Source organism: Perna viridis, chromosome 1 (assembly GCF_037379345.1).
Source record: "Perna viridis isolate PV_CMFRI_1.1 ecotype Kerala chromosome 1, ASM3737934v1, whole genome shotgun sequence".
NCBI classification, from domain to species: domain Eukaryota; kingdom Metazoa; phylum Mollusca; class Bivalvia; order Mytilida; family Mytilidae; genus Perna; species Perna viridis.
Genome location: NC_142445.1, coordinates 62,897,904 through 62,922,831, shown reverse-complemented (window position 1 = coordinate 62,922,831; position 24,928 = coordinate 62,897,904). Strand labels below are relative to the sequence as shown.

At 32.1% G+C, this 24,928-nt stretch overlaps 2 protein-coding genes across 3 annotated transcripts in view; both read left to right on the top strand.

Moving 5' to 3' along the window:
• Positions 1-10,833, top strand: part of LOC148629787 (uncharacterized) — a 15,050-nt gene extending 4,217 nt beyond the window's left edge. The window contains exons 1-9 of one of the 2 annotated variants that reach the window (XM_088557150.1): positions 1,585-2,469; positions 2,706-2,816; positions 5,058-5,117; positions 6,518-6,598; positions 6,773-6,824; positions 7,102-8,034; positions 8,304-8,388; positions 8,672-9,321; positions 9,631-10,833. In XM_088557150.1, the coding sequence (XP_088413276.1) occupies positions 2,326-2,469; positions 2,706-2,816; positions 5,058-5,117; positions 6,518-6,598; positions 6,773-6,824; positions 7,102-8,034; positions 8,304-8,388; positions 8,672-9,321; positions 9,631-9,644 (2,130 nt within the window). In that variant the 5' untranslated portion in view covers positions 1,585-2,325 and the 3' untranslated portion in view covers positions 9,645-10,833. Of the gene's footprint in view, positions 1-1,584; positions 2,470-2,705; positions 2,817-5,057; positions 5,118-6,517; positions 6,599-6,772; positions 6,825-7,101; positions 8,035-8,303; positions 8,389-8,671; positions 9,322-9,630 lie in introns of those variants that run through there. The other variant, XM_088557142.1, reaches the window with a different exon arrangement.
• LOC148629786 (uncharacterized) lies at positions 10,700-24,928 on the top strand. The gene is made up of 17 exons (XM_088557156.1): positions 10,700-10,829; positions 11,814-12,002; positions 13,149-13,277; positions 13,927-14,027; positions 15,642-15,721; positions 15,946-15,996; positions 16,743-16,779; positions 17,023-17,070; positions 18,765-18,928; positions 19,345-19,474; positions 19,838-19,963; positions 20,129-20,241; positions 20,440-20,514; positions 20,884-20,969; positions 21,456-21,672; positions 23,335-23,612; positions 23,965-24,928. The coding sequence occupies exons 1-17, from the start codon at positions 10,708-10,710 to the stop codon at positions 24,026-24,028; spliced, it is 2,010 nt and encodes a 669-aa protein (XP_088413282.1). The 5' UTR covers positions 10,700-10,707; the 3' UTR covers positions 24,029-24,928.

Below are 24,928 nucleotides of genomic sequence, written 5' to 3'. Positions count from 1 at the left end.
TGAGATAAAACAGAAAAAGTTTCATCGTTTAATCATTTAAAATAGGGCAAACTAAACACCATTAGGCCATCCAGCGGTTAGCGTGTATAAGTCTTGGATGTTATAAGCTGTCAGAATATATATCTTTATCCCCTTTAAGGGTTGCCGAGCTTAAAATAAAAAAAATTAATATATCATCAGTGATTATCCTTTGTTCTACATATAGCCCCGTGCAGGTCCGGGTGTTAAAAGAATAGGCCTGCAGCAGTGCTAAGCTTGTCATAAAAGGCGACTAAATAGTGCTCAGAAACCTAGCCGGGGGCTAGGCGCTCTGCCCACAGAGCAACTGGAATGTGTGCCCCTGGTGGTGGTATGGGGTACCCCTGGCGTGTTACATGCTTGGGTTGTCAGGCTATAATACGGAAAACCTGACCGCAAACCATAGTGATGCACCGTGTTGGGAAAGATGCCACGTTCCTCGCACGTTAAAGAACCCTTCTGTGGTATTCGATAGGAGTAGGAAATTTTGCACTCCGCCACAGGATGCTAAATTGCCCGACCCTACCCATCCCTCCCTTTTTCTGGACTGGCTTAGTTTTGACCAAGTTTGGGGAATACTTTTATTATTTTGATTGCTAAACTGCGTACCGATCATTCTCAAAATCTGCACAATAAGAGTAAGCTCGGTTCAACTGCAGCAAAATGTCTGCAAAAAGCTGATATTTAAAACGAATTTTGTACTTTCCAAATTAAAAAAATAGTGTTATTTGTGTTCTTATGATATTCAAGTTTACTTTATCAAATATTTCGTTGAGACATGCTTCGTTATGATAATCTTAAATAACTGTAATATTGTAAACTCGTGACTTGATACCCCAAAATAACCAAAATGTAGTCTCTTGCATTATTCTTAGTTTCTGACAAGGTAATAAAATTTTATCCCACAAGTTCTCAAGTTGTTTATTTGTAATAATCAACCTACACGTATTTAGAATTTGCTATTCAATTTTATAAATTGCTTTCAAATTTTAAATGAGAAATTGAAAACCATAAAATATTATGATCTTATCTTAAAGAACCTGTTGCATTTAAAACTGTTGAAATGTTGAACTTCATATAATTAAGTCGATTTCATGTTATAGATATTAAAGATGTAAGATCATGTAAAAAGTCATGTGTCATTATAATTGATTAGTTTTCCTCAATATTATGCGTCTAGAATAACGTTTAAAAATTTAAAATATTGGACTTTGAGGAAGAAGTGGCATGCAGAACTTCTCATATCAAAATGAAGTTATGCTAATCTAACCGTTAACATTTTTGATAGAAATCTTTATTTTTTTCATTTATATATATTTTCATTACCGGAATTCTCGTTAATTAATCTTCTTTAATAAGCGAGCAAAACTAAATTCTAAAAAACCACATGAGAAACTACCGTCAAAGCAAAACATCGCTTCAGTTGAAGCTGTATAAATAGTTCAAATGCAGGCTAGACAAAACGTTAAAAAAACATCATACATCAGTAAATTAAATCCATTTGACTGACACGACCGGTCATCATTAATGATGCATGTCGTTAATTTGGTTCATGATTGCATTTAAAACATTTGATATGATGGTCAATGGATGTTTAATACTTGTAAAATAATTAATTTGAATTTTGCATTTTTGAATTCACACCTCGCGTGAGATAAAAGAACGACCTCTGGTATATTGCACTCAAAAGATATCAAAGCATACCAGACTTTATTAAACCATCTAATACACAATTAAATCATGAGAAAAACATATTAATCATTTGTTATCCGGAAAAATAACATGTATTTCATATGAATGACATAATTCATCATTTTTGTCTTCAAAAGACATGTTATCCTTCCCAGAATGATGTCAGAATTTGGGCCAAAGTGCCTCATATTATGAACTGCACTACAAGGTCATGTTAAAGGGAAACGCTTTAGAAATCACCGTAAAAATATTATTTAAAATCTTTATTCAATGCACCAGTATTATTCAAATATTATTGAAAAATAAATATGACTCGGACACAAATTATAATATCAAATATATTACAAGTACCAACCCCTTGACTTCACAATAGATTAACGTAGTGAAAGATTGAGAATCTCTTTCAATGCTTTTTGTGATTTCCGACAAGATAAATGGAAAAATGATATTGTGAATTTATCTTTTTTAAAAATCGAGGAGTTGGTAGAATTGTATCGACAGTGTTTTTTTTTGTCTCTTTGAATTAGAAGTCAATAGAAGTTTACAAACAGGACATAGTTTGGAATTATATAACTCATCCATTTGTCTTTAATGTCAGTTTTAAAATGATAAAATATGTCCACCGTGTCATCTGAGAGGTTGAGGTCAGCAAACTCAACACCGTTGCCTCCTCTTTTTAAAAAAGTGGGGAGAGCGCATTCATCCTCTTCATACTCGGAATCCAGTCCATATACAGTATTGTCACTAACGGGATTAACAGTAAGTATTACATTGTCACTTTCAGGATTAACAGTAAGCATTACATTGTCACTTTCGGGATTAACAGTAAGCATTACATTGTCACTTTCGGGATTAACAGTAAGTATTACATTGTCACTTTCGGGATTAACAGTAAGCATTACATTAATTCGTGTAACTACTAAATTAACATTCTAACATATGTAATAGTTATATGCCTTGGAAGATTTACTGAATAAACAATTGTCTTATTTCAGAAGGGACCGGGAAGTCTGAATTCAGAGGTCAGTGCACGATACTCCGCGAAATATCGAAGTTCGTCAGATCTCAGCCAAGCCAAAGTTGCCAGCTCGCCATTCTTGCCCAAGGTAAATAAATGATACTTTCCCAAACGAAGTGTGAGAATATGTTGGTTTCATATAAAATGTTTCTTTTAGTATCAATGATGAGCATATTTACTCCAGATACGTTAAAAAGAAATCCTCAACAAAAAGGGTAATACTGTATTTGTTAGTTTAACAATGTAATGTAAGCAGAGGGGAGGGGTTGTATTTAAAGCGAATGATTTTATCCAAGGTTGAACGCGATGTGAAATTATTCATGTTATACATGAAAATAGACATTGATCGTACCTTTCTTACAAATCGCAGAAACAAGTATAGTCCGTCACTTTTGCGTGGTTCACTTTTTTAGTGTTTGATCAAATGTAGTTTCAATTTATTCTCAGGGTGTTTTTTTTCGACGCAGTCGGTGTAGTTTCGCTTTTTACCCTTTGACCTTAAGGACGCTCTTCTATGGAGACGCATATCATCTAATCGCAATTATGTTTCCCGATTGACCAAATGCTGCTAACTTAGTGGCGTTCGAAAAAACAGTATCGAAAATTCGAAATAGCGTTTGAAAAAATAATCGAAAATTTGACATTGCGTGCCATGTGTTATTTTCATGAAAGAAATGTAGAAACTTAGGAAAAGGGGGGGAATCCTTTCAATTACTATTCGTTTATCTTTATATATGTTAATGTATAAATCCTAAATGACAAGCTGTTTTCTAAATCAGAACCCCTTGTACGGCTACCCTATGCTATAAGGGGATTTCGATGTATTGCAGGAATAGCAATTAAACATATGTATTATTGTATCTAAATCGTGTTTCAACTCGGCTGGTGTTTCTAGAAAAGCAGACGCCACCCTACCGATGCACCTGGTCCATGCTCCCACTTTTCGTGGAGTCTTAGTTGCTCATTTCTTTTTGTTTCTTAGTTTGAATAATTTTCATTATTTTATATTCTTGTTGTTTGTGTCTGTTTCCATGTCTGCTCTTTGTCCCCGGATTGCGTTCTTTTGATTCCCGCTATGGTCTTGGTTCCCTTGTTTACACTTTCAGAACAAACATGTGATCCCTCGACCTCGAGTGTATATGTACAAGGCATATAAATATTATACAGGGACACTGACATTCCCTTTGCCTAAGATTACCCAGAAAACATTACTTTGTATTTGGAGACATGATATACTTCATTTTCACCTTCATACAATTAACCGTAAATGAGAATATAGCTGGAATATTTGGAAACTTAATGTTTAGTGATAATCACTATTATCACCACGAATTATTTGATTTTGTTTTTTTGTAGGATCTTAAAAATAATCTTCATCATTGATTGGTTAAATTCTGTAAATTGGCAGTAGTAAAAAGACTTCGGTCGCAATATTTGGAATTTTGGCACTATAGAAGCGTGTTTAGTGTTGATCTTTCAACTTGAATAATGAATTAAATTATTTAATATTTTGATCCAACTGGATTGGTTTTGTATTAAATTATTTGCTTTATTAAAATATCTAAAATGGGTTCTGAATGACAATTAAGCGTAATCTCTATCTATAATGTCAAACTAATTTAGGAAATTGGAAACTTCCCCGAAGATCGGGATTAAAATCATTTCAATGAAATAAAGGTTAAGAAATTTTATCTTGGCTAACCATGAGCTATGAACCTAGCTGATGTCCTTCCTTGGTGATCGCAGATGAAATTTATACGCTATAACTGTTGTAGATGTTTCCATTGAAATATATTAAAAAAAATATCTTACATTGACTAATAAATCGCAATGTTATAAATAATACAGCACTCTTCATTCCTTTTATTGTACATGGTAGAACCTGTTGGTGATAGATTTGGCTTACTCTTTCCAGAGTATTTTTTGTATTTAATTAAATTTAAATCTTTTTCTATATTTGATTGTAATGTCGAGGTTGATAAGATGTTACTCTACAGTATATAGAAATTTGCAATACTAAAATACTTTAGTGATAGGTATTGTTGTATTTATTGCAAGATTGATTACCTAAAATATATTTTAGTGGAAAAATCTTCCTAGTACATATTTTGTAAATTCAAAAACAAACCAAAATTAATTTCGGTCTTAAGTATAGTCAGGACCTGTATACACTTAAAGTTAATATACTAGTATTGTATACATTTTAAAACACATACATTAAATACAGGACATGTATGTTAGTATGTAGTATTGAACTTCTTCATTATTTTCTAACATTGATTATATCATTGATATAGACTTAAGCATTTCCTATAATTTTATTTTGCAGTCGGAAACAGAGGAATGTCTGAAATGTCTACTTAAAGTGCCTCATAAACGATGTGAATCTGTAAGTATACTTTGAAAATGATCAAATATTTCTATAATTGCTAATATTATCAATCAGTGTAAGTGTGTTTTCACCTTATCGTATTTTGAATTATTCTCGTTATTTTTGTTGGATTTGACATTTTTATATATGTTTCTCAAATCTACAATGTTGAAAATTCATTTGTGAAACAGGGAACTAAAATATGTTGTTGTTTTTTTTTTTGTTTTTTTTTTTTTTTTTGGCTACACGAATTCTCTACGAAATAACCATATATCTAATAAAGAGGGTTCTTGGTCAAAGGTTTCCATTAGAACTATATTAGAGAGGTGATATTGGCTTGGTATAAGAGGCCATAGTATTAAAAGTTTCTCTGAAATGATATTTATGCGTCTTGGTTGCCAACTTTGTTGAAAAAGTCATACATTATATCACACTGAAATTAAGAACCTATTCCGAGATAAAGGCCATTTATATTATTTACACTTCAAGGTTCTCTTGTGTTTGAAAAAAGACCAGACTGTCTAAAGTCTATTTACATTATATGAAAGAATCCAATGTAAATTGCCTTCTTTTAACTTTAACTGTTTAACCTCTCCATTGAGTTGATAGGGGAGTAATTATTAGCTGAATATAGGTATGCATTACAACTGTCAAGTGTGCGTCTTAAAAAACCAAAGCTATCAAGGTTGTATCAATTTCGTGCATAATACAAATAAATAGTTCTCCATTAATCCTGATAATCGTGTAGTTGATCGTTCCGCTGAAAGTTCTGTAATATCGTCTGCTAACCAAATAAAACACGTAATTGGTTTAAAGAACTGCATGATTGGACAAAATAATAGAAGAACATATAATCTGGGCTCATGTCTACAATATTTATTTGATACATCATAACATCGTTATGTGAACATCTTCGTGTTTACTCTCATGTAATGGGGGCATATTACTGATTCTAATATGAAAAGCCACCCGAAGATCAAACATTTTGATGAAAACTAAGTGCTGTATCTTTTTCATTTGAATTTTAACGGTAACTTCCACTCTCGTATTGACACTCCCCGACAGTTACGTGTAACACTAAATAAACCGAAGCTTTTCTCACAACCTTTGTACTGTATGACGCATTAGGCCTCAAACAACGTTCTATTATGATTATAGAAAAAAGTAGTTTTCAATTTGTACTACCACACTTAGTTCTCTTCCCACTTTTGACTTCAAAGGTTCCATTAAATTCTAACCATTTGACATCTAAGAAAATGTGTTAGAGGCATACGGATATCAAATGTAAGAAAACGTGTTAGGGGCATACGGATATCAAATGTAAGAAAACGTCTTAGGGACATACGGACATCTTTGAACATCAAGATTTTGAAATTTACAAACACTTGAATTAAACAACTGATTTTTCACAATTTCAGCACAAATATATCCGAGTTGGTGGTGGTTATCGCCATGGTTATTGGTATGTCAAATGTCTGCTTGAGGAACTTGAACTACAGGTAATACTTATTTCATAAACTAGTACTGATACTTCAGTTGATATCCAAATTTATTTGACAGTTGTATGGTTTAGTATTTATTATTGATACTGTTGTTATGTCTGGTTTTCATATTCCTACCTTGATATAGTCGTCAATCTGTCCATAATATTAATCTTTGTATCTATCCACCAGAGACAGAGAGAACTGATTCGACAACAGAGGCTAGAGGCTATTAAAGAAAAACGTAAGTAATCTACCTTCAAAAATTAAGGCAGCATCTATCTTTGGTATGATCAAGTAGTCAACGCCATCAGAGACAAGAATAATCATGGGCTTCGAACGTCACGAGGTTTGAAAATATACTGTTAATATCTTAGAATATAACAAAAAAGTAGGCCTGAAGCGCACACATTTAGTACCAGTTATTGTATGATACTAGAAGCTCAGTATTTTCATATACAAATATTTACCAATTCTAAGAGAAGATTGCACTTACTAAGCTTCATTTTACTCCATTTCAGAGGTAAAAGCCATCAAAACCTACATTAGAACAAAAAGTGGTCGTCTTATCGAGAAAATCATATTCTTGTCTGAGGAAGACTATCTTGCATTTAAGGAAGGTAAAAATGTTCAGGACATTTTGTCAAAATATTTATCAAAGGAGGAAGCGGCTGGGTTGGAATCCTGGGATAAAGAGGAAGTTAAAGCAATTAAAACATATGTCAGAACAAAGAGCGGAAGACTGATAGAAAAGGTTGTGTATGTTTCTAAATCAGACTATGACGCAATCACAAGCGGACAGGCTGACGCGAAAGACCTTCTTAAGAAATATGCTGCTGAGGGAGAAACAATTGAAGGTTGGGAGGAGGCAAAAATGAAAACGATCAAAACTTACGTCAGGACAAAGAGCGGTCGTCTGATTGAGAAAACTATCATGATTTCACAGGAGGACTATGACGCAATGATAAAGGCAGGAAAGAACCCGGATGAAATACTCAAGAAATATTTGACTTTGGAAGATGGAGAAAAGTTTGAATCGTGGACTAGTGCCGAGCCAATGAAAGCTATTAAAACAATGGTTCGTACAAAAAGCGGGCGACTTATCGAAAAGACGATATATGTGTCTGCTGAAGATTACGATAAGTTAGTAGCCGGTGGCGGCGATATGAATGAAATTCTCGGGAAATATCTTAATGAGGAAGATGGCAAAGTTGAGGGTTGGGAAAAGGCTCCCTCAAACCCAATGAAAGTTGTGAAAACATACATCAGAACAAAAAGTGGTAGACTAATTGAAAAACAAATTTTACTGACTGAAGAGGAATACAGAAAATTTCAGGAGTCTGGTGGTGACCCGGAATTTCTAAAACAGTTTATAAAGTTAGAGAAGGGGGAAGTTATAGAAGATTGGGAGAAAGCCTCTACTGTGTATTCAGCAGGATCTGACGTTAAAAATGGTAATGCTGTAATAATTTCAGCAAAAACAAAAACAAAAACAAAACAAAAACAAAACAAAACAAAAAACTCACCCTTTATAGCTATGCTATCTATATTCATGTTTCATAAGAAGTATATAAGTGATCTGTTGGTATTTTCTTATTATGTAACTTTGTATTAAAACACATTGCTGGAACTTAAAACTAAGAAATGGGAATTTCGGCGTTAAAAAAATCAGCCGTATTTTTTTATTAGGTTAATACTCATGCATAAATTTCAACATTTTTAGCCAAAGAAGGAGAACGTATTGTCGGGAAGGATGGGCAGATTTACGAAGTTGTCGTTGATCCAATTACTGGCAAGAAATACAAAAGGTATATAAAGTGACAGTTCTGTTTAAAATCATCCTTTCACATAGTTGTGTAAGGTTGAGAACAAGACAGATGCTAGTACCTTGATCATCTTTAGTCCTCTGTATAACTGTCTTGAATGAGTTCACAGTAAGTTCATAAAAAGTGATCGGACCCTTCTTTTAAATGTTCAGGATCTTCCCCTGTGAATCATGTCATCTTTCGTCTGTCTTTATAATATAATACTGTTGCACGATCTAAAATATTTCAGATTGAATACTAAATAGTCTATGGTTGAAATTCACAGGAAAGTTGGTGGAAAAGAATCGGACATTGACAGTGGATTTGCCTCTATGCAAAAGGGCAAGAAAGGAGAGGAAACTGCCCAGGAAAGAAAGAGACGAAAGGAAGGTGGGCGAAATGCTGGTAGCGACAGCGAATATAGTTATAGAAGCGTCATTAGTGCTGGTGGTACCCGTCACGTACGACGACGACGTAAACACGGCGATGGAACGTACAGCGACAGCGAGTCGTACCACAGTGACCAGGACGAGGATGGCAAGGCAAGACGTCGAAGGCGACGTCGTGAAAGGGAACATCAAAACAGCGCTCATAGTTACTACAGTGTTGTCAGTGAAGGTGGAACTAGACATGTCAGGCGTAAAAAGAAAAACCCTGATGGAACATATGGAGATTCCGAATCGTATCACAGTGAAGATAGTTACAAGGAAGGTGGTCGTTTAGCTGAAAGAGAGAAGAAGAAGAAGGAGAAAAAAGAGAGAGAGGAAGCTGAAAAGAGAAGAAAGGCCAGGAAAGAAAGGCATGGCAGTGATAGCGAACATAGTTACTTCAGTGAAGTCAGCGAAGGTGGAACTCGTCATGTCAAACGTAAAAAGAAGATCAAAGATGCGCATGGAAATGTAATAGGCTATGGTAATGCAGAGAGTTATCATTCAGGTATGGCTGAATTATTTCAAATGTTAAAATAACTTTACAATAATTTGTTTGGAACATTTAACTTTGTTTTTTTTAAATTATTTTTTTTTTATAATTGTTCTCTCTTCCATTTTATTTCCATTTCTATAAAACATCGTTCTTTGTTCTTTATGCAGATAAATGAGTAATGCAGCTATATTGTGATTAATAATGGAAGTGAGCATCTCTTTTAAAGTATGAAATACGTTGCAGTCAATTTTAGACATTTCTTCTTGACAATGAATTTTATTTTTCAAATGATATATAACTTTCTATCTCTTCTTTTTTTAGACAATGAAAGGTAAGTTTCATAATTATTCATCACTATCAATAGTTAGTAATTCGGTATCTCCCGATAGTAATCTAAAATGTATATGGCTGTGCTGGAGGAAACAACGCAGCCGTGACTTAGCATAATTGAAAGGAAAATATAATGAATATACAATAATTAAGAACTTCGGTAGCATTTTTTTTTACATTCTGTGTCACAGGGTTTAGAATATTACATGTAGATAAATGAGTCAATAAATTCGTATGCATTGAGCGGAACGAACAGGTTTTATATTAAATATCCCAGATAGCATCCAAACCCTTATTTTGTGCATCGAGAGTTTAAATGCCGTCCTTCAGGTCAGAACTCATGGGTTTAGTTCGGCTAGATGATATCACAGTTTCAATTTGAAAGAAAGGACAAGTCGCCATTATCAACTAAAACGTCATCAAGAAATTATACATGTTTTTGATAATTTATAATGCAATTAATCTGCATAATTAGCTGAAAATTTGCATGATGTATTCTGTTCAAAAGACCAGCCTGTACGTATTTATTCTAACGAATGAAAAGAAATATAATTCAATCAGAAATGATGGGTTTAGTTTGGCTAGATGATATCACAGAGTTTCAATTTGAAAGAAAGGAGAAGTCGCCATTATCAACTAAATCTTCATCAAGAAATTATACATGTCTTTGATAATTTATAATGCAATTAATCTGCATAATTAGCTGAAAATTTGCATGATGTATTCTGTTCAAAAGACCAGCCTGTACGTATTTATTCAAACGATTGAAAAGAAATGTATTTCAATCGCTATTAGATGAAACAATCAGGTAACTTTTAACAAAAATGTAATTATAAGCTATATAATAAATGTGATAAACAGAAATAGTAACTAACAACTTGGTATATTCCCCAAAGTGTTTACACTGAAGTATCAGACGGTAAAGGTGGCAAAATCAGAGTTAAAAAAGCTGGCGGAAAAACAGCAAAAGATGCCATTGGTGGTAAGAAGAAAAAGACAAAAGATCCAAATGCCGTTTTCAGTGACAGTGATTGTACAACCGATTCTGATGACGTCGATCTTGAAAATATGACGGAGGAGGAAAGAAAGGCTTATTTTGAGGGCAAAGCTGCACGTGCGGCAGCACGTGAAGCACGCCGTCGAGAAAAATATGGCGATAAATATGATGAGATGATGGCTAAGCATAAAGAGTATGATGCTTTTAGGATTGCTATTGACTAACATCACTAGAGACGTCTTTTTTGGAATACTAGCATGTACTAATTTAAAGAATATGCATGCTTCTTTAACACTGAATTCTCATCAGAGACTGCTTATTTAATGGCATTTTTTTTACATCTGCTTATTATTGTAGCTTGAATATCTGGTGTTGTTACTGGATTGCACGGTATAATGAAGAACCATATAATACCTAGCTTTCAGAAAATTCTAGTATTTTTTTTCACGTTTGGAATAATTCACTGACGTAATAGTTTTTGCAACAATTTTCAAAGTCTTGTGTTTAACTCAATTTTAGCAACAGCTTTTTTCAGTGGATTCATACATATTTTTTCGTTTGTTATTTTTTTTTCAATAAATTCAATGACTCAATTTTGTTCAACTAAATTTTATAAGGTTGCATTAAATATTCAGTCTGATAGAAGGAATTGCCCGATATTCTGCAAGGTCATTAAAAAGAATTGTTGCTTTCTTTCTTGCTTGGTTATTGGACTGAATTACTAAACAAGATTTCTACTTCAAACTAGACTTGTCACTTTTTTATAATACGCAAATGGTTCATAATAGAAAACAAAAATAGTATCTAAATTTTGGTATACTTTATCCAATTCAATTTTATAAATCTAAAAGATAATTTCAGTAAAAAATACAAAGGATTTTAAAATACGGTAATAGAAAAGACTTGTATAGCACACGTTTCAAATAATATTTTTACTTCATATAACATTTTAATCAGAGTAAGATTACTGAATATTATTTCGGAGATTGACAAGAACATGTTTAATAAAGTTCAAAATGTTGATCTCTGAAGACACGATAAATTTATTTCACAGGTACATGCATAAATTGTTATATTAATAATATATGAGTAGAGTCGCTTTGATATGTATTATTCAATTAAATGCGTAATCGAGTTACTCTTTGTAAGATATTGTCAAATGAAAATATAATTACAGGTATAAAGAACAAAAAGCCGAGGAAAAGAAAAAAGAAAAGTTACAAAAAGAGAAAGAAGCAAAGAAAAAAGCCAAAGAGGAATTCAAAAAGGCTAAGTTACAAGAGCTCAGAGAGAAAGGTTTAATCAGTCCGTCTTCTGATTGGACTATCGATTCAGACACAGGGGAACCTCTTAGAAAGGCACAAAAGTATATATTCTTTCTTTTGCTTATGTTTGTTATTTGACTTCCAATTATGTAAGGTCACATACATAATTGCAAACTAAATTAAATAGAAATAGAACCTACAACTTTATGAGAAAAGATATTGTTAAGAAAGTTGTTTAACATTTACTGTAAAGCGGTTTATTTTGGCAGGTGTAAAATTCGGCGAATTTGTGCCAAAAATTATACGTTTGAGTATATTTTTTGCGTTTCTAGGGAGAATGTTCAAAATCAGCCCTGAAACTAAAGTGTTTAAAATAAATTTGAAAACTGCGTAATTCACTAGTTGAATATGTGCCTCCGGTAAAAGCAAAGTTTCATTGATGTTAATGCGAGTGTTACATTCAAGTTATTATAGATACAAATAAAGCAAAATTGAAAAAAATATTGCCGAATTGTCTTAAAATAGCTTATTTTATGAGGCATTTTTATGTAGAAAATAAAGAGCACATTTGTTGAACTTTTGATGTTTATACAAAAAACAGCCTTTTGTACCATCACAACTTTTGACAAAAAATAACTTGTTCATAGCTTGCGCTCTATATTTTTGGACTGAAAAACAAAACCTAATCTTCTCATTTTTGTGAAAATTCTTTGAAAACTGTGTAGAAGTAGAGTTTTGTGCCCTCATTGTGACTAAATTATGACACAACTACTTGTATTTTCTGTATATTAGTATTCAATAGTATTTTAGCTTTATAGACAATTTGAAAATTTCAAATAGTAAGTTGAAACCGGCAAAATAGTAGGCCTGAAACTAGTGTTGGTGAATGACCCCTTTTGGCGGATGAAAAGACATGCACTTAGTTCTAAGTCATGGGTAAATATTTTGCGGAATTTATGTTTGCGTTTTTAGCTGGGCAACTAAAATACGCCAAAATTAGCACCCCACGAAAATAACTCGCTATACGGTATGTATTAACTTTCCATAGTTTTATTACAGTAATATTCACAGGCCCATAGTCAGACTTTAGAGAGGGGTTATTCGCACATAATTTCCTGACTTTAAAAATGCATTACAAATTTTAAGCTCGTTTTTAATAGCTTTAACGCTTTTCTGCTCCTTGGGGGAGAAGGGTTCGTTGAAGCCAGGCCTGGCAATGTTTTTCCCATATTACAACTTTCTTATAGAGCAGAGATAAAAGAGAAGAAGAAGAAAGCCAAACTGCAAGAGTTACGAGATAGAGGATTAATCAGTCCTTCATCAGACTGGACCTTAGATTCTGACGGGGAGCCAGCCAGACGTTCGGATCTTATCAAGTAAGATTGCTTCAAACAATTCAAAACCAACAAAAACAGTGACTCGATTAAGTTTAGTGAATTAACTATAATAACTATAACCCCACTTCAAAGAAGGTTATTTTCATTGTCATGCATCTACAAATACTAGTACTTTCTAAATAAATTTAGTCCAGAAATTAAAATATAAACTCTTTTTAAAGCATATTTTATCACAATATTTGTATGATTATCGCAAGAACATGACTTGAATGATAAATTACTCTCAGATACAGGACAGGGACCTCATATAAAACAATGGCAAAGTCAAAGCAAAGTTTAAGGAAAACACAACGTCATTTGGATAAAAATAAAAATAGAAACCGTACACAGTTGGCTTAATCTATGTTTTAGTTATAATTAAACAAGTGGTGTGTAAAGAATTTGTACCGCTTTCAACATCTCTGAGAGAATGTCTTAGACCATGTTACGCTTATGAAATTCACACAGATTAAAAGTCGAAATAGTAAGTTGACATCCGCATCACTGTATACTACCCTGTTGATTACAGAATTCATAACAATGCATTGTAAACTTACATAAATAATTTGATTGTGACATAGCTATAAGTAAATGTAGCCATATTAATCTCTGGTTTGAAAATGAGGGTAAAAATAATGTTTTCTTTTAGGCAAGGCAAGCGTCCTCCTGACGCCGGAAAAGGGGGCAAAGGCGGTAAAGGCAAGGGCAAGGGTAAAGATGGCAACGAAGCTGATGATGAAAGTGAAGAAGGTTGGTGTTATTTTTAAAGGGAAATTGCTTTGTCTCTCACTATATTGTATTTTATGTGCTTATAACGCATTTACTTACATGCAGCTACCAATGGTGACATTTTAGTGTTTGGTTTATTGTTTGCAGGAAAAAAGGATAATTATGTTAAATTTATCAAATAAACTGGAATATAGACCATTATGTTTCAACACATAACTTTATATGCTACTCAAAAGAAAAAATGGCAAGACATATATACATTCATTAAAAAACTCTGTTTACTTAATTTACCATTATCAATTCATCAATCACACTTCATTTCTGGTAGGTTATTTGTACAATATTAAACAGCCCATCTTTGAACATTCAGTTATTGTGTTGTTTCTCTATAATTCTGACAATTAATAATGTATTTCCAGTTTATGATTCTGGTCGTTAATTTTATTGTTATTGTCCATCAATATAACCATTGTATTGTGGCTTGTAAAGTTATCTTATTTGATTAATCTTGGTACTATATTTTATTCATGTGGAATGATACTGGATGGGACATTATGAGATAAAATTACGTTCGCATAAATACTGTTTTGCATTCTTAGCGGACCACTTTATAGCTTGGCCGTAGGTTCATCAGGTATACACTCTTAAAACACAAATTTTCCTCGGCGTCGGTAACTTAATTATTAACAACAAACCAGATAAAAATATGTTATTTTCGGTACAAGGATTTTTCGCTTGTTTTGCATTTTATTGCCTGTGATTCGTATATTTTTGGATTGGATTGTTGGAATTTTATCTTCAAAAGAGTAAAATCAATTTGAAAAGGTAATTGAATTCAATCCTATTTATCACTAGCGTTGAGTTTGATACCACCCTCTGATTAAGATTGTTTTACTAACCGCTTTCTACTCAGTTTATTAACCTATTAACAATTTTTTGAGTTTGTTTTTATATGACAAATATCTGATTCTTACCGTATAAACTACACGTTGTTTCAAACATGTTTGGATCATTCCATATCTTCAGAAAAGAACTTTAGAAAAAGTTACATGTTTAATTGAGCACATATTTGATATGCATTGTATCTTGAAACCTCACACCTATATCATGTTGAAGTATATGATTAAAGCATAAGTACTTAAGTCGTGGGTATCAGCCTTTGTGCTTTGGTAAAATTCTAATTTTACGATGTCTTTTGAACATTCATGTTTTCAACTGAAAATATGAAATAATTTGGGAATTTAAATTTGTTGATAATTTGTCCAAAGACCAACTCACCGAAAATAGCACCCACAGACAAAGGTACTTTATTTAATCACACGATTGGCTTGAAAGCACGATTTTTCTCCCAGAATGTATTACTTTATCACACATAAATGATAAATATATATAATAAATTTTCATTCATTGGTTTAATCAAAAGAATATTTTTTATGATTCTCTTTAAATTCGCTTTAAAAAAAACTTGACTAAGTTGAATAAACAAGTTATAAAGAACTCTGGATTTTGTAAGGACTCGTTTCGTTTTTTGTTTCGTTTCGTTTCGTTTTGTATTTGTCCTTTTTAATTATAATTTGTCAAGTTAAATCAATTCGGTAGAAATAAAACTATTTTTTCTGTAATTTTCATTTTCAGAATATGTTGACCCTGTTACTGGAGAAATAAAACGAAGACCAAAACAGAAAGATAAGGATGAAGAACCAAAATATAAATACGTAAGCGAATCTTTCCATATTGAAAGAAAAACAACAATGATCCCTAAACCAAACTTACAGTTCAAATTTGTTTTAGTAGTTAAGAACGAAACGTTATCTATGAATAATTTTCTCAGGAGGCTCGACAATTTTAACCATTCAGTTAGTATTTTTATTGTGTGATTTGTATTCATGTTTGTTTTTCATTAATTTAGATTGAAGATTTTTATTTTAAATTTTCGTAGGAATATGATGAACAAGGAAGAATTATACGGAAAACAAGAATTAATGCAAAGGTAGTACTTTTTATAAATTGTTGTGATCAGCACCTTTTTTTTTTGCTACCTTCATGTAAAGTAGTTTTTAATGTGAATACCTTTGAACTAAACAAACTGTTTAAATCGACATTTTGAATTACTTGTCAGCAGAGTGAAGCAGTTCTTGGTTGTATGTCTAACTTCTTACAGCCAATACCTTCTATAAAACAACTATTTCAACAAAAAATACAGTTTAATTTAGTCAAAACTTATGATTGTTTTATATATATTTATATGTAAATTAAATAAAACGACGTTTATTTTATACCAGTGACAGGAATAGATTTTCCTGCGAAGTCGTAAATTGTCAAGAATAAAATTGTTTGTGACTTTTCTCCATACAGACGATTGTGTTCGGCTGTAAAATAGATTTCCACTTTCTTTTCTTTTACATCTTGATAAAAATTCATTACTGACTTGATCATAGTAATGTCTCATTCTGTTAAGCATTGGGATAAAAACAACTTGAAAATTGTATATTTTTTTCATGAAAGAATGTGTATATCGTTTAAATTACTACATCTTTCAAAATGCATCATAAAATGAACTAATGTCGGCACTTAAAATTTCCCTTTGTATTGGTGATAGTGAAAACATTGTAAATCAAAGATACTTAAAAGTTTGTTAACTATTTTTATTTGTTACTTAACGCTTAAGTTTTATTCTTTAAACAGACATTGTCAAAGTATGTAGATAGACTCGGCAATTTTTATTTCCATTTTTAGCCAGGTGAAGAAGGCTCGGAATATGAATATGACTACGGTAGGTACTATTTGATAGTAATATATCATCAATAGTTAATAAATGTTTAGTCTTACAGATATTTCTCTAACCTTGGTTTCTTTATCTAAAAAAAAATCAAGGAAAGTAGTATCTATGCGAGTTGTTAATTAGACAAATGAGATATAATTCGAGTCAATGACTTAGATGCTTTAGATTGGTAATACTAGGTCAAAATGTATAGGTGGGGTTTAATTCTAAATATGTAATATTTTAACATTTTAGATGAAGATGGCAACGTGAAGGTGAAAAAAACAAAAGGAGGAAAGAAAGGTAAATAAACATTAATTTATATCTACATGTATTACAATTTCGAATTCGTTGAAAAAAAGAGAGAAAAAGGTGTGTAATAATGAAGATTGGTCATTTCAGAGCTTGCCGAAACGACGCAGACTTTTTGTATCGCGTTAGAACTCTAACAAATAGGCTTCTGGAACAGGGTTATGTTGCTACAAGATTGAAGTCATCACTACAGAAGTTTTATGGTCGTCATCATGAACTCATGGATCGTTATGGTGTATACATCAGCACCATGAAAACTGATTTATTCAACGGGTCATAGTTTTCCTTTCCTCGTTTATCTACCCCGGACTTGACTTTTTATGAGCAACTCGGCGGGTGTTTCTAGAAAAGCAGATGACGCTTACCCTACCGGTGCACATGGTCCATGCTCCCAGTTTTTAGTGGAGTCCGAGTTGCTCATTTACTTTTGTTACTTTGTATGTATGATTTTAGTTACTTTATGTTCTTTGTTGTGTATGTCTGTTTTCCATGTCTGGTCTTTGTCCCTGGATTACATTCTTTTGATTACCGCTATAACCTTGGTTCCCTTGATTACTCTTAAAGTATGAAAAATATTGATATTTTATCAAGTTTTAGATCATCTGGCCAAAGGCCATGTGAGCTATTGCCATTACTTGGCGTCCGTCGTCGTCCTTCGTTAACAATTTTTCAAAACTCTTCTCCTCTGACACTACTTAACCAATTGGAACCAAACTTAGTATGAATATTTCTTAGGGTATTCTGCATAGAACAGATGTGGGGATTTTTGATCGATCCAAAAACATGACCGCCGTTACTAAAAATAGAACATAGGAGTCAGACAGTAGTTCTTCGCATATATCTCCAAAAGCGTTAGGTTCAGCCAATTTCGGACCACCAGTAGAAGCGTTTAGCATGATAAGATCTATCTGTGGTCCAATTTTCATTTTAATTCATTAAGCCATGTTGGAGTTATTGCCTTTTTGACATTTATTTTTTGCTGTTTTTAATGTTATTTCTTTACAAAACGTGTTCTCTGACACTACTTGATCAAGTGGTAAAAAACTAGGTATGAATGTTCCTTGGGGTATTCTGCATAGAACTGATGTGGGGATTTTTTATTCATCCAAAAACATGACCGCCGTTATTAAAATAGAACATAGGAGTAGTTCTTCGCATACATCTCCAAAAGAGTTATGTTCAGTGAAATTCTTTCAATTGCTGAATTGATCCTTATTATAAAGCCTAGAATATGATAAAAGGATAAAAGTTGTCAGACGACTCATTGGAAGAGTTATTGCCCTTGAAAGGGGAAGAATGACCTTTTTTTTTTTACAGTTTTCAGCTAAAATTTTGGAAAGTATGATAGAAAGAAACTTTCAATTAGTGAAATGATAAGTGCTACCAAAGTCTTCTTGAGTCAAAATTGTCGGACAACTTCTTGTTAAATTTACCGCCCTTGAAAGGAAAAAAATCAACCAGGTGAGCAATTCAGGCACCTTGTTTAAATACGTTTTTTAAATAATACTATTACATTTTTTTGGTGGACGAAAGCTAACTGTTGAAAAGAGACTGCAGTCAAGAAGCTGATAAAACCCTCTCTATTTTGTAGAAGGGGAAGATTTCAGAATCGAAATGAAAAAATGAAATATTATTCAAAATACGTGAAAGAGTACTTAAAACATTGAATACTTTACATCTTGCAGGTGATGATTCTGATGACTCACAATTTGAAGTTGGTGCGGATGGTAAGATTAGACTCAAACCTGGAAAAAAGAAGATTGATCTGGATAAACTCACAGATGATGACTTGAGGAGACTTGGAATTGATCCTACTCTCTCTAAGGCTGAGATAGCTAGACGATTGAAGGTAAATACAAATTGTACTGTTTTCAACAATTAAATTTTTGTGTCTTTTCTTTTAAAAGAAAGTATATTAAAATTTATCTAGTTAAATTTAAACGACTAATATATATTGCAAAAAGACGTGGTTTTTCAATAGTTGTCCTAGGTTATTTTATGTTTTCAATATAAAAATAGTCTAAAGCAATCAACCCAAAAATAACTTAAGGTTGTCGAAAAATGTCGACAAAGAAAAAATGTTTCACAAATAGAAAAAAAACTATATATAACGAAAGGATTGCATGGCGTTAGCGATAAAGATGTAACAAAATACATAATACATATAATTACATTTTTTGGTCAATTTGTTTTGCTTAAATCTCATTCTTCGTCCAACTTTCTTGTTTCTGGCAGGTTTTTAATGCACTTCTCTTACTTTGCTAGGAAAAGTTCGGGGATGACATCGATATCACCGCTGGTAAGAAGAAAATTGGAACAAAACACGCTGATGACTATGGAAGTGATGCCAATACAGATGACTTAGCAAATGACAGCGACTTGGATGTTTCAACATGTAAGTAACTGAAGTTTCGTGTTATTTTTTGTATGATTGTCAATGACATATGAAACATAATCTCGTATTCGAAATTGCTTTCTTTTGTTTCTTTGTATTATTTTGGTTTTATGTTCTTTGTTGTGCGTGTCTGTTTTCCATGTCATGTCTTTTTCCCTCCTGGTTCCATTGATAACTTTTGTACACAATATATATGAATAAATCTTTTTTTCAAACTTTCTTCAAAATACTTGAGATACAAGAATAACCAATTATCTTCAGTTTTATAAATCTTTTATAGAAGGCTGTTATTCTCTTAGTATTTTTGTTTCGATTATTCAAAAAGAAGTAAGCTCTATAATGTTTTACAAATATCCATTTCAGTGGTGGGGAATAAAAGGGTTAACGTGAAACTAAAACGTGGTGGACAGGCATTGATAGACCAGATGAAAAAAATCATAACCCAGTCTAGTTTACGAGAAGAAATTAATAAAAATTTGGACGAGAGAGGTATGGAATAATAATTATTAAATGTGTATTGTGTTCTTCTGTAAAAAAAAAAACCGAAATATGATAAAGTTGAAAGTAAACTATAGCTAGGTATTGACTCATAATTACTGTGATTAATACAGTTATTGTTACTTCCTAATGCGACATACATTAATTCTGTTTCAGGAGATATAGATTTCGTGACACATTATCGCCTAGTGGATCCTAACAAATTAGAATCGTATGCCAAAGCATTTGTTGTAGAAGACGACGATTTAGATACTGTTCTTTCTTTTAAGGTTTGTTTGAATAAAACAAATTAAAACGAGTATCTGTTCTCTTTTCATAACATAGTTGATATATTTAATCCGTGAGTGATTGGAAAGACATCAAACATTTATTTAAAGTGGGTTTTTTTTAAATCGAAAACTAAATTGATCATGAAGGGAAAAATGAGTTTATTTTGTATAATAATTTCAAGCTTGTTTTTTTTGCAGGAAACTAACGTCGCTCTTGATGGCGTGCCCAGTGTACAACAAATGACAAATAAACAACTTGATTATGTTCTTAGTGTAGGTGTTTTAACAATACTATCGTGATAATTTGTCGGCTTTTAACTACAAGAACAGTGTACCCATTTTAACCGACCCCTATTGATTAATGTATAAAGGAAAAAAAACAAGAATATGTTAATCCAAAAGGATAAAATATTTTATTATTTTGCACAATGTGAGATATTTTGCCTCTTGGAGTAGTCAATAGCAACCAGGCTTTTCAGAAATGCGAAGTTGTGAATTCTATATTTGTAATAATATATTTAGAATTGAATAACTTCTACATGTAACGTATATTGTTTCAAAGTGCAAACCAAACTTCTGTAACTAACTTGACTTAAGGTCGTTCTTGATGGCCCTATTTCACATAAGTTATCTTGATTTCAGGTTTTGAATTTGAACGACGCGTCCAGAGTAACGTTCCGCATGTTTGCTGTGATATCAGCTCTATGTGAGAGAGTCACCATGATGGAGTAGGTATTTGGTTATAATGAAATCAAAATTGATTTGTCCATTAATAAGAAAGGATTTTAGCGTTCTTTTCTTACGATTTGTATAGAATAGAGGCAATACTGTAAGAATTGAAAGTTAAATTCAAGTATATACTTGCTCCTTGCGTTCGTCGGAGGAAGAAATACTTCTGTTAATTTTCAGTTGTTTGATTTTTGGGCAATTGTCTCATTTCCTTTATTGTAGTTGATTAAAATACCACATCATTGGATATATGATATATCATTTCTTTAAGTCTTTTTTCTCCTGAATTATTCACCATGTATATACCTAAATTATAAGTCTTTGTTCTACATAATAAAATATGTAATTCTGCATTTCTTTTCCGTACTGATATTTTTCAAAAGACTCCAAGATGTCTCATTTCATAATTTTATTATTATGATTTTAATTCGTTTCTTTCAATAATTAAACTGCATATATTTTTTATGCATTTATTTAAATTTCAGTCCGCTAAGTAAACACTTATTGGAGATAGTCAATCTAATGGATATAGAACGAAAAATGGACCTTTACAAAGCAATGTTTTATTGCAATGTGGAATCTGAAAGAGACAATAACTTTATTAAAGCAGACTCGCTTCGAATTGAACTCATAGCTGGAGGCCTGAACTGGAAACAGCAAGAATTCATAATGGAAAGATTACAACCAAATGCATTTTTTGAGGTACTCTACATTTTTAACAATTTTAATACTTGTTGTCTGCCTGGCTTTTTTGTGATTTTCCTGCAGCCATGTCTTCGTTTTAAACATTAAAAAATACTTTTCGAGCAGAGAAATATTTAAAACCACTCCTACCTTAAGGAGAGTATATTTGTTGCCTGATAACTTTATTTATAAACACTCCTTAATTTGCTGATTATCGTAATAAGTGTTACGATCATCTCAAGATGGTGGAGTAAAGTTTGAGTAAGAATATTTTTTTCTTTCGTAAAGTTGTTTATTCAAGATATTTAACAAAATAAGTGTAACAAAAAGTGGCTTAGTATTTTAAGTGGAAAGTATTGGTGCAAAATGTATGATTAATGTGAAATTGAAAGATATAAATATCGATGAGATGTCCGTAAAGAAGAATCGTCTTTTTCAAAGGATAACTGTTAAATTCGACAAAAGATGTCCGTAACTTTCAGATACAAAAACGTGGTCTTTTTTAAGTTGATATGCATGCTAATTTGATTTTTTTTTTCAGTCTTTGAAAACTAAAAATAGTTTATATGCTCTGAAAATATGTTTAATAGTGGAACCTATATTACAATAAATGGTTTTTATAATCTAAATCTATACCTTCATTGGAGATCATGGTACTGGTTAAAAAAAAACAAATCCTTAAAAAAAGAATCCATACATACATACACTTCTTTTTGTTTGCCCAAAGTAAAGTCTTGTCCTAACCAATGTTTTCACAAAAGTAATTATTTGAATTATAATAACAATTTAAATTAGGAACATATAAATTCAGAAGAGAGGAAATATATTTAAAGCAACTTTGATAGTTTGCGAACACCACAGTAATAGCTAGATTCGACTATTTCTGACTCTTTATGATTTGAGCATCTTCAATTCTTGTACGTTTATATATGGTCTGTACTTTTTTTCTATCATTATTTTCTTTGATGAACTTACATGTAGTGTAAGAGTAGCACGTGTAGTGGCTTTAAAAAATATCCAATTATCCTAGCAATTAATAATTTGAGTTGAGCATTAAAATAGTAGCGAATAAAATTAGTCTTTAGTAATTTCTGCAAAAGTAAGAAATTGTGGAAAACAGGCCACATGTTTAAAAAAAAAAAGGAAGAAATAGCAAATCAAATTAAGTAATTGTTAATGTCATCTGTGCATTTTAAAAACAGAGTCGTGAATTCCACCCCTACGTACTATAAAAATGGATATTAACTTCGTTACAGTCCTCTTGTAGATATTTTATCTTGGAATTTCTCATTTATCATACATATGATTACCGTTTCAAATTCTAAGCTAGAAATTGCCAACTATGTATCATATTTATTTCGTTCAATATTTTGAATGATTTACTTTTTGAAGGAAAATAATTTGTACCCGGATTCCCCCTCTTGAAATAACCCTAACGACCATTAAGGTCATCAGCTTTACACCAAAGGATATTGTTGACACGTATTATTTGTATTGTTGTTGTACTGTACGGAATCAGATAAAAAATTAGTAATTTGAAATAATTTTGTCCGAGAATGATATATGTCACTACTAGGTGAAAACTTTCTGTGTTAAAGTCTCCGAATCAAATTTGTGTATAAACTACATAACACATGCAAATTAAATGTTACGTTTTTTCATGGTCTGTTACTTTTTCAGGTTTCGTTTCTAGATTATCTAGTCTACGTTCCTTTGTTCTTGTCAATGCACGATAATATATGTGAAAATCCACTTGATATGTCTGATAACAAATATGATGCAATGATGAGGAAGCCATCTGGAGCTTTGAGACAGAGAGATATTAACCCGTTAGGTCAGCCACTGAAAAGAACTTCTAATTACATGCTGAAACAACGAGCAAAGGATCTGGTTGAAGGCAGAATTAGTAAAGAAGATCTAAAGAAGGAACAAGTAGAGTTGCTTAACAAGTACAACAAGTATGTAGGAAAGAACTGTTTTTTTTATCCAATAGTCTTCTCAAAAATGCACATGACATACATTTCACTCAAATGTAACTTGAATTTTAGCTCTGTATATTTCTCATAAACAAAAAAAGAATGTTAAGATTTTCTATACTTCTCAAATAATATCAATTTCAAATGTTTTAGAATTTATCTGTTTTAGTGGATGACAAAAATAGAAATATGTTTCTGGTTATGGTTTTTTTCTCTTAAATAAATACATGTTGAGTATTCAAGGAGTTAAGGAAAAGGACTTGCAGTTAGTTGTATCCATTAGATGAAATGGTATAAATACCTCTGCATTAAATACTCATAATTGTTCTTTTAGATTACCCGGTTTACTGGAAGACACACCAGCCCCTAGAAATGGCTCCCCTCCTGGACTGAAGTAGAAAATACTGTACTTTTAACATCAATGTCTTTCGTATTAAGAAAAGCAAACCCGAGTGGTATTTTTTTGTAATTTACTTCCAAGGTTTTTTTGACACACTCCTTAATGGAATAGTACAACATTCATACTTTTAGTTTATTTTTTATATGTTTTTTGGTGTATATTTATGTGGCTATCGGTTTACATGAACAAATGCTAACCCATCTTCTAAAGATTTCAAGCAACCAAAAGTGGACGATTTATCTGTAAAGTCTAAACCAGGTTATTTTCAGGTTTATTGCCTGAAAGATCAACTTCCTGCAAAATCGTGTTTAGAAAGAAAGATAAAAACAATTTAGGGTTCTACGCAAATTATGGTGCTTATCAAGATATGCATTTTTTCTTTGACTGAAATAGATATGATGTGACATTCTTTAATCCTTGTTTTTTAGAAACAAGACTTTTTTAAAACACGAAGAAGTGAAATCGAGCCTTTGAAATGATGTTAAATGTTGATGACTTGTTTTTGTATTATTTGTGTGTGATATTTACTTTTGTGCCATATCGAAATGATATCAGCATACCAAAGTGCATTTTGTGTAAATAGAATTATAGAATTGTAATTTGAAGGTGTTTCTTATGTAGTGCTACTGGACACAAAATGAACGAAAAAGCACTTGTTTTATTGCACATTGTTATCATGTTCATGATTTTGTGAAGAAAACGGTGAAGATTTTTGCTTTTTCAAGATGACCAATAATAACCAAAAATATGAGTTTACGGTGAAACAAAAAACAGGATCAAGGAAGGTTCTTTTGCGTCTTACCAGTGTTTCTAGTACCAATCTACTGACGTCTCGTTGAATATCTTCACATATTATTGTTTTGATATATCTATTTATTAAAGAAACATGTTATGAAAA

What these genes read in the sequence shown, in the direction of transcription:
- LOC148629786 (XM_088557156.1), top strand. Translation starts at nt 10,708, where the DNA reads ATGACGGAGGAGGAAAGAAAGGCTTATTTTGAGGGCAAAGCTGCACGT. An exon ending in AGACGTTCGGATCTTATCAA is followed by an intron (nt 13,278 to 13,926) that starts GTAAGATTGCTT and finishes GTTTTCTTTTAG; the next exon opens with GCAAGGCAAGCGTCCTCCTG. An exon ending in AACCAAATGCATTTTTTGAG is followed by an intron (nt 21,673 to 23,334) that starts GTACTCTACATT and finishes TTACTTTTTCAG; the next exon opens with GTTTCGTTTCTAGATTATCT.